The following is a 9,933-nucleotide window of genomic DNA, read 5'->3' on the forward strand; positions in this document are numbered from 1 at the left end:
AATTTGGACTGGAAAGGACCTCTGGAGGTCTTGGTCCGAGCCCCTGCTTAAAGCAGGGCCAGCTTCAATGTTAGATCCAGCTACAGTTAGATGTGCTTGCTCAGACAGATCAGACCAGGCACCAAGGAGGGGTCAGCTGTCACCTTTCAGGCTTCTGTAGCAAGCAGGAGGTATTGAGATCTGTCCTCATTGCCACTGCAAAGTCCAAAGGGACTGGTGTCTGCAGTATTGCAACCATCGTGTCCTATTTGGCAAAGATCGCTCTCAGAAACGGCACCCAGTAAAAATGCACAAAGCAGAGAGTGGAGGTGGTGGAAGAGGTCCAGTGTTTATCCCCAGATTTCTGCTAACTGATCTTGAAATGGCTGAACTAGCTGGGGGTCTTGCAGCTTGCAGCAGTGGGGGAGTGAGGCCCAGGACACATGGGGCTGTTCCGCGGTCAGCAGGAGGGGCCAAGTGCAGAAGTGGGTAGAAGATAAATGAGTAATGCACTGTATGACAAACGATGTGAAAGACGATATGGCAAGGACGATCACTGAAATGGCAGGATCTCCGAGGGAAAGTAGGGTGGCCATAAAACAGAGGCAAGGTATTTTTGTAAGCAGGCCTGAGAATTTATTTTAGCGCATTAATATTGAGTAAGTATTCCTGGAGATACTCTGGGGGATGATAGATGGACTCAAGGTATTGTTACTAATCACTGTGGTTTTAAGTTTTGGAGCCGAAGTGCACTTGGCATCCTTAACCCAACTGGACTTCTGATGGGAAAATTACATTCTTCGGGAAGTAATTTAGAAGGTCAAAGAAAAACCAGAAAGAACTTCTCCAGCAGTGATTTCCCCTGCTCTCTAAACTGTCTTTTAGTGTGGTAATAACTCCAGAATGAAAGGATCTATTCTCACCTTCCAGATGAAAGGGCTAATGCAATTTAAAATTTTTGCATGCAAAGATTTTTATGGCTTGGTAACCGGCCATGCTTGAAAGCGATCCAGGACGGGATGAACACGTGAGGGAGCGCCTGGCTGAGCTTGACCCTTTCCTTGTCTGCCCTGTCTCCTGCAGATAATGGCGATGACCGGTCCGAGAGCATCCTTGCCGAGAACCACGTGGATGGCACCACAGGGATCCTGAGCGGAGCTGGTGGGAGGAAGCCCATGAAGACGGGCATGAAGGAGCTGGCAGTTATGAGGGAGAAGGTGAACGAGCAGCAGCGGCAGATGGGCAAAGTCGGCAAACCCCATCACAACCACGAGGACTCAAAGAAGTCACGGCTGTCGACGGGCAGGGTGAGGGGGCAGGGGTTCATGGGGAGCTAACGGAGGCAGCTGCGGGAAATGCTGAATGCAAAAGCCTTAGTGACATTTGCAACAAACGGTCTTAAAAAGAAGAAAAAAAAAAAAAAGAAAGAAAAAAGGGGGGAGAGGGGGGGAGGAAAAAAAAGGAAAAGCAAACGTTTGTTTTGGCCTGAAGTTGGGGCCGAACACACCATCTGATGAACTTTGATGTGCTGGCGAGGAGGTGTTATTTTCGTTGCAGCTTCACCTCCTGACAGCAGAGCTGGAGAAGGGGGGGTCCCGCTGGCTCGACACCTACCTCCGCAGGGGTGTGAGCGTGCCCTTTGCCCGCAGACCAGCTTTCTCACACCCTTTTTCCCTAAGCGGGTGCCAGGGACGGCCCAAAGGGATTTGGGAGGTGGGAGGGTGTCTGCCTGCTGCAGGGCAGCCCCTGACCAGGTTGAGGTGGGGAGGGGGTCGCAGAGCCCCCGAGGATGGGCTGTGGGGCTGTCACATAGCAGGGAGAGTGCCCGGAGTCCTCCCTGTCCCTGTCTCTCTACCCTCCAGTCCTTGGCCGTGGTTTCCCTCTAGTGGGCAGCTTGGTCAAGGCAACTAGATGGGATGGGGATGGAAAGCCACCCCAAAAGGTCGTATCTTTATAAACATGTAGGGTATTTATATCTGGGGAGTGCAGGGATAGAAAGGGGCTTTAAAAGAGCCCTCACCCCCTCCAAGGAACCAGCAAAGCAGAGGTTCAAAATAAGGTGCAGGCTCCATCAAGTTAGAGAGCTCCCACACTGCTGCTGCTCCTTTGGGGAAAAACAAAAACAACCCAACAGCAACTGCAAAAGCAGAGAGGTGTGGACTCCAGCTCACATCAGGAGTAATTCAACCAGGCTGCCTTGGCCGGGAGCTCTGGTTTGGGGATGCTGTGGAGCAAGAGGCTGGCTTTTCTGGGTGCTCTCGTTCCTGGGGCTTCCTCTCCACTCCCATGGGGGTCTCACATGCTTTGAGTTGCATTTCTGGACCAAAACTGCATCACAGGTGTGGGATCTGGGCTATATTCATGGAAACCTTACTGGTCTGTCTGGATTAGTCCTGCTTCACATCACTTGTCACCACCAGTGGGACCCATGGGACCATCTCTGAGGCATCTGCTCCTCTGTGCCTCCAGGGCCTGTGACCTGGTGTCATGTTGGCTCTTGGCCACATGAGGCACATGGGAGAGATGTGCAGGTCTCCCCACAGGTATCTCCGCACATCGAGAGTGTGTGTGTGTGTGTGTGTGTGGACATGCCTTTGGGTACCTGCAGATGAAGTCAGCAGTGGGGCCTAGTGGCAAACCTGTGTCCTGAGGAGGTGCACACAGGTGTTTCTGTTTGTTGTCTGAAGTGTTGATATTATGAATCGTCCCATTGCCCTGATGGTTTTGTTTGTTTTCTGCTTTCTTGACTCTTTTCAGACCCCTTGTCAGCAGGAGCTGGATCAGGTCCTGGAACGCATCTCCACTATGCGGCTGCCGGATGAGCGAGGTCCCCTGGAGCACCTCTACTCCCTCCACATCCCCAATTGCGACAAGCATGGCTTGTACAATCTCAAACAGGCAAGTGGGGAGACCCAGAGCCCCAGGGCTGGCTGCACTCCCAGCAGCAGCCCTCGGCTCAACGCACGTCCCCGCCACGCGCAGCCAAGGGGGACACACAGCATCTCAGGGCTGGGCTGATGTCGCACACACGGTTGCGAGCTGTGGGGTAAATGGCAAATATCACATGTGGCATGGACAGGTTTAGTAACACCTGGGTGCATTTGCAGGCACGGGCTAGCAAGTGGAGATGTGAGACCCACAACCACACATAGCTGTGGGCAGCCTAGAGATGGAGAATCTGTTTAGTTCAGAGCCCCTTCTTCCATGCGAGAGCTGCCTATCTGTCCAGGTCTATTTTCATGTGCTTTCAGCCAAGACTTGTCCTGGCTGGGCCTTGCTACAGGGGAAAAGCAGAGAGAGGCTGAACACTGGCCAGTCCTGCAGACAAAGCAGAAAGCACTTCTCCTGGGGTCAGGAAGGTGCACTTTACTGGTTTTCCTCTACAAATTGAGGCTGGTCCTACAGCTCTGGGAGAGATTCCTTTCAGGCGAGGTGGGAGTTGGGGCGCAGCATGCTTCTGAAAGTATTTATGGGACCCAGAATAACTCAAACGACTTAATGAGTGTCTGAATTTTGACTTCTTGGCTTCATTCATGTAAAACCAGCAGGTGTCAGCAGCTGAGGCATGGGGAAAAAAAACGCCAGGAAAAACCTCTTGAGCAGCAAAACACCAGCTTGTCCAGGGTTGACTGGCAGCCATGTGTGAATAGTACCAGGATATGAGCACCCCTTACAGCTATGTATAAATAAGCCCTGGGAGGGGTCTGGAGAAGACCTGCTGTTTTCATGGCTAAGCCTTTTTCTTAGGGCTCCTTCTACCCCTTGACCCAGGAGCATTTAAAAACAAAACAAAAAAAAGGCATTAAGAAAAGTAGGGTCCTCTAAGATAATCTCCCTCTGTCCCTTCTCTCTTCCCTGTCCTGACTGGACCCGACTGGAGCCTCACCCTCTGCCTCCCCCTGAAGAGCCCCACTGCTTGTCTGGGTCCCCCAGCATGGGCACACGTAGAAGGGGGGGAGCAGAGCCGGCAAATTCCCCCTAAGGAGATGAGCTGTGTCTGGGGAGTGAGCCTGGGCGATGCAGCGGTGCATCGTGTGCTACAAAAGACAAGACAGTCTCTGCTGCTCCTTGTGACTGGGAAACGAGTCAGCCAGCACTGGAGGGTGCAGATGGCTTACCCACTGGTCACTGCTGCAGAAAAAAGAGAGGGGACAAAAATTGCTTTCTCTTCTCTGCCCTGCCCTGGCTAAGGACAAACATGAAGTGATACCCATTTCCCTCCACCTGGGTTTCCAGAGCTAAGTATCAATTCCTTTTCATTTTCTGGAAATGGGATGCCAATAAAAGCATTCCCAGTTGCTCCCACCTCCTGTGGGCCAGCACTCATGTGGAGAATGCCTGGATGCACTCTCGTCCTGGGGAGGATTTTTTTTCCCTCTCTTTTCATGCTTTTTACTCCCCATGAACACGGCTGCATTTTGACCTCAGTCTGGATACAAAAAATGGCTTGAATTCAGCTTTACAGAGTGCACGCAGAGCCCAGTCTGCTGGAGTAACCTCTGCATCTCCCACTACACCCTATTCAGAGATGTATCTGGTGGCGCTGGAGGGATGAACATCAGCTTCAAAGTGCCTGCAGCCCTGCCAGGGCAAGGGGTGGATGATAACCGTTAGGGCAAGAAACTTCTCTCTGACTAGACCAGGATGGGGGCAGAGTCCAAGCCCCGATGCACCACACTACCCACCCACTGCCTCTGTGTTGGGATGGAGTGCGACCCTGTTTGGAAACATGTTTGGGTCTGGCCATGGGGACCTTGCTCTCACCTTTAGTTTGTTTAGCCTAATTTGCAAGCAAAATGAAGCTTACACAGCACCTCAGTCAGTCTGTCTTATCTCTCTTCCCCCAGGGATTTTTGACTCTGTGGGTGCTTTCATCCACAGCTGATAGAGGGTGATGCATCTCGGGGACAGTTGTTGTTGTGGTTCATTAAAATCAGCTTTTTGGTCCCTGGCACAGTCCCTGGGGGAAGAGGTGGAGCCCTCAGCCTGGACCGCTGGAGCAGTGATGCTCGTGCAGCACAGACCCTGTAGTGTCCGAGTGTGGCATCCCTGAATCTTGCCTAAATCCCAAGTAATGCCAAATTGCTGGAGAAACCCCAGCTCTGCCTGTGTTTGGGCTTTGGGCTGGTGCAGCTGGGAAGCAGGTTTTGTCTCCCCGTTTCCTCTGCTGATGGCTGCCCTGTCCCTCTCTGTGCAGTGCAAGATGTCGGTGAACGGGCAGCGTGGCGAGTGCTGGTGCGTGGACCCCATCCACGGGAAGGTGATCCAGGGCGCACCCACCATCCGCGGGGACCCCGAGTGCCACCTCTTCTACACAGCCCATGAGCAGGAGGACCGGGGAGCACATGCCCTGCGGAGCCAGTAGACGGACGTGATCCTGCTTGCTGGAGGTGGCTCGCTGTGGCCCCAGTGCTGGATTTTACATGGGTTTCAGCGTGTCTCTTTAGGCTCTGGAAGAGACTGGGGTTGGGTCCTGTGTGCTGCCCTCCTTCCCCTGCTGCCCGGCTCCTGGGAAGGGGAGGGATAACGGGAGGGGAAGGGCGGTGGGGGGGTTGCAAGGAGAAGGGACTGCTTTCCTATAGTCTTTCACCCAACGTAAGCCAGAGAACCGGTCTTTTTTGCTCCTCGCCCCGCAGCCCTGCCCTCCCTGCTGCTTCGCGGCATCTTCCCGCACCCTCCAGCACAGAGCGCTGTGTGCCCCCCAACACATCCCAGGGGACAAAAACCCTCTTGCCACGGGTGGGAGTGGGACAAAAAAAACAAAGGAAAAAAACCCCACACCCTTTCCCCCTCTTTACCTCCCTTCCCCGAGACCAAAGACTGTAAATACTGTGTCGCCTGCCTCTTGCGTCCTGCTGGTCCCCTGCGCCCCAACCCGGCCATCGGTCCTGGCATGGGATGTGGTGGGAGGGAGGGAAGGAGGAAAGCCCCCAACTTCCCAGCTGGAACATGCTGGTGTGGTCGGGATGCATCTGCCAAGGAGGCATCAGTGAGGGAAAGGGCTAAGGATGAGACAGCCCCCCCCAAAAAAAAAACAAACCCCAAAACAACATGCCCCTGGGTCCTTCCCTTTCTGGTGCTGGGGCACAGCCAGCCCCACAGGGACCCAGTTCCAGCCACTGGCATGGGAGGATGGGGCCTTTGGGTGATGGCAAAGCTAAACGCTTGGTTTTCCAGGGGGTTTGAAGGGCTATTGCCCAGTATTTCTTAGGAACAGCTTATGCTGAGGGAGCTAAAGTGAACGTGCTGGGGCTGGGTGGAAGGATGCCTGTGTAGATTTAGGATAACAAGCCCGGGAGTGTCTCTCTCTCTCATTCATTCATTCATTCTTTGTTTCTAGATAGGAAAAAACCCATCTAAAACCTGCACTCCCAAGCAGCTGCCTTTGTCCCCCCATTTTCACTTGGGACTGGAGTGAGCATCTGCTATTCAGCACACACTTTTTCTGTTTTGGTTTTTTTTTGGGTTTTTTTTTTTTTTGTAAGTAAATTACAGTATATATCTTGCTTTGTAAAGGCCCTGACACACACGCACCCCTCTTGCCCCCCCCAACACTTGTATAGATTAAATCCAAGTGATTCCAGGCGCTCTGAGAGGTTTTGCGCCGGACATGCCACTCCGAGGAGAGATGCGTCTCTGCTGTTATTTCACCTGTTGATTTCTTTCTGTACAGAACACACCGACGCTGAGAATAAATAACTTCCCCATTGCCTAAGCAAGGAGATTTTATTATTTTCTTCCCTTTTTTTTCCCCCCCCCCTCCTTTTTAATGTAGATACCATTTGTAGAGCAAAATCCTCTCCTTACAGTAAAAGTCTTGGGCTTTCCTTAAACGAAATCAAGCTGGAGGGGGGAAATAAAGCATTTCCCAATTTCTGGCCAATGCTTCTGAGTAGCAAACAGCCTCCAGATCCCAGGTCCTCTGCAGGGTTAGGTTGAATAGGGTGGAGAAAGGGGGTTCCTTGGTGAGTGTGGGTGCTGACTGGGAGCACCCTGTGCCTGCATGGTTGGGGTCAGGCAGCAAAGCTACCTGACTGTGACTGCGACCCACAGGGATGGGACGGGACCAGTCCCTGGTGACTGACAGCATATCCCAGAAACACTAAACGGTGCTGGAGAAACACCACCTCGGGGTCCTCACTGATACCCCCTCGTGTGGGGACTTTGATCTGGAGAAAGAAAAACAAAAAGCCCAGCGAGCTCTGGAGGAAAGGGAGCGCTGGTGTTTGTGGCTTTTTCCCCCCTTCTTGGCCCCGCATTTCACATCCCAAGCGCAAAGAGCACAGGTGGTCTCTGCAAATTAAGCCCCTCACAACTTTGCAGGGGTTTGGATGTGGCAGTGGAGGAGATGGGGAAAGGACCCCCTTTGGAAAGTCAGGGGTGGGGGTGTGTGCACGTGGATATGTATGAGAGGGAGCGAGAGTGCATGAGAGAGAAAGAAAACACACCTGCATGCAAAGCCAAGTAACTGTACAAATGATGCTACCTGTTTTCTGTTAACATCCAAGGGTGTTCTGCTTTTTTATGTAAACCTTGCACATGCTGGCTCTCATCTGCAGTTTGTACTTTTTGGTTTGTTTAGGAATCAGGAAGTTTTCTTTTGTGTTTCTCTTTTTTCTCTTTTGGAAAAGCTGCGCTGCATAAAGTTGGAATAAATTAAATGGGATGCCAGAAAACTGTCATCTTCCCCCTCCCTACTCCCTTCTCTTCATAGGACATGTTTCCTGATGCATTGCACGCAAATTTGGGCTTGTTCAGATTTAGTCCTAGGCGATGTTGTAAACACTGGGCCTGACGAGCAGCATGGGATTTGGGCCTTTCATCATTAACTGGTCCCAGTTCTACGAGCAGCGAGGAACTGGTGTCACTCGTCCCCTGGCCTGCTGTGTTCCTGCTCCACACGTGGTACCTTGTGAGTCTGCAAAATGCAGCCGTGCCCTCGAGTCGGTGTCTGGCCAGCACGTATGCGGAAACCATCTCCCCGCCTGACAGCAGCTAGATTTGGTGGAAAAGGGTGGTTGTGTCCTGCTTTGCTTGGGCAGAGAGGATGGCAGCGTGAATGTCCTGTCTGGCATGATGCTCATGAAGTTCCCTGAGGCTGCACGAGAGCAGTGGTTTCCTCCTCCTTGAGCAGGGGAGCAGCTTTGCGAGGGAAGGTCCCTCCTAACACAGTGCAGGGACCTCAGGGACTCTGGCAGATGCTTGGACAAAGGTTATAAGGAGAAGGGAGCTCTGCTCTTTCCAGCTTCCCAACCTTGGTATTTCACAGGTTTCCTGAATTGGCAATTGCATTTAACTGTGCTGTTTATTAGCCGGCAGGTGGACCTGTTCGCCATGAATCATCCAAGGTCCTTTAAGCATCTTGCTATGGTTTTGGCCTCCTCTGCACCCCATGCAAAGAGTTCCTCAGCTAAGCAGGGCACTGCAGGGAAAAACCCTCCATGGATTTCCACAGAGGACCCTCCAAGGGCTCTTTGCTTGCTCAAGAAGAGCAAAATTTGAGCCAGCCAAAAAGCCAGACTTAGTGTTTCCATGAAAAGCCTTTGCTCAGAACGGGCTGCTGGGAGAGGCCTGGGCTGCGTGTGGGATCAGGACTTGGCTGAGCTGCTCCCCTCACAGGGCCGTGGAGCCAGGTCCCTTGAAGGTCCTGCACCTTCTCCCAGGGCGAGAGGTGCTGCCTAATGGAGCATGATGGCACAGCTTGGTGCTTGGGGCACCATGGGGAGGCAAAGAACAATAATAATAGTAAAAAAACCCACACCCAACCCACGCTGCATTCAATTAAAATTGCAGCCTTGAGGGAGAGACCCCATGTGGCCCCTGACTGCCAGCACACAGGTGACTGTGGTTTCCCTTTGGCCTCCCCAAAGGAAGTCAAAGCCACCAGGCTGCTCAGCCATCTATTTTTTCCTACCCCATGTCAGGACGTTGAGTGGGATCGGCGTGTGCTAAGTGACAGGGCAGTGGCAGGGAGCATACGGGGTTGCAGGGGAAGGGGGTAGGACAGGCATGATTGGGAGGGGGGATGTAAGCTGGAGAACACGGGAAAAGGAGCAAAATTAACACTTAATATCATCCTGTTTTGTGCCCCTGGGGGGAGCTGAAAGTGGCTCAGGAGATGCCATGGGGGCAATGCCAGTAGCACTGTGGGACACGAGGATGCTACAAGGAAGGTGCTGCCCAGGGAGGACTGGGGGTGGCTGAGGTGTCTGAACTCAGAGCCCAGCCATGCACGGGACCATGCTCAGGTGCCAGGGCTGGAGGTGGCCTTTCCACATGAGTCAAGAGCCTGAGGAAGACAGGAGCCCTCAGCCCAGCAAAGGGCTGAGGCTCCTTGCAGAGGGGCAGAGACGCAGCAGTAAGGCAAGGGGAGCAAAGAGCTTCTGGTTAGGTTTCCCCAGGGCTGCAACACAGCCTTGAAGCCTGCACGTGTGTGATGGGTGTCACTGCTTAGATCCTGGCTCTGGGGTCTCTTCTGGGCCGCCTTTGTGCCTCCTGTACTCTGGGTAATCAGGTGCATGGTTGGGCATTGGGACCTGGCCAGCAGCACGCGCGGTACTAGCCGAAACCCCAGCAGCTCGGGTGTACACACACAGAACTATCTACGCTGGCAAACTACAGTTTTAGTATAGCATAAAAATTACACACTAGTATAAATAATACAATTTAATATAAATAATGTAATTGGTATAAGACTGTATAGCTGTATCTATGTACAGCTATAGCTATCTATACACATGCATATAGCCTGTGGGTAGGAGTATGACCCACTAGCCCACTAGCTGGGGGTTAAAAAAAAAAAAAACAAAAGCCCAAACTTTTTTGGGTGGAAAACCCATTTTCAGTGGCTGAAAGCGGCAGCAACATTTTCCTGCCCAGCTGAGCAGGCAGTGCAGGCAGCGCAGGCAGTGCAGGCAGGCTCGGCGCGCCGCCTGCTGCCGGCTGCGGCTCCTG

General features: G+C 52.7%; 1 protein-coding gene across 1 annotated transcript; it reads left to right on the plus strand.

Moving 5' to 3' along the window:
- The first annotated feature begins 1,061 nt into the window (after positions 1-1,061).
- On the plus strand, positions 1,062-5,640 carry IGFBP2 (insulin-like growth factor binding protein 2, 36kDa). The gene is made up of 3 exons (XM_009887297.1): positions 1,062-1,286; positions 2,737-2,877; positions 5,177-5,640. The coding sequence occupies exons 1-3, from the start codon at positions 1,155-1,157 to the stop codon at positions 5,342-5,344; spliced, it is 441 nt and encodes a 146-aa protein (XP_009885599.1). The 5' UTR covers positions 1,062-1,154; the 3' UTR covers positions 5,345-5,640.
- Positions 5,641-9,933: the final 4,293 nt, after the last annotated feature.

This window comes from Charadrius vociferus, unplaced genomic scaffold, assembly GCF_000708025.1.
Source record: "Charadrius vociferus isolate BGI_N301 unplaced genomic scaffold, ASM70802v2 scaffold385, whole genome shotgun sequence".
Classification (NCBI taxonomy): Eukaryota; Metazoa; Chordata; class Aves; order Charadriiformes; family Charadriidae; genus Charadrius; species Charadrius vociferus.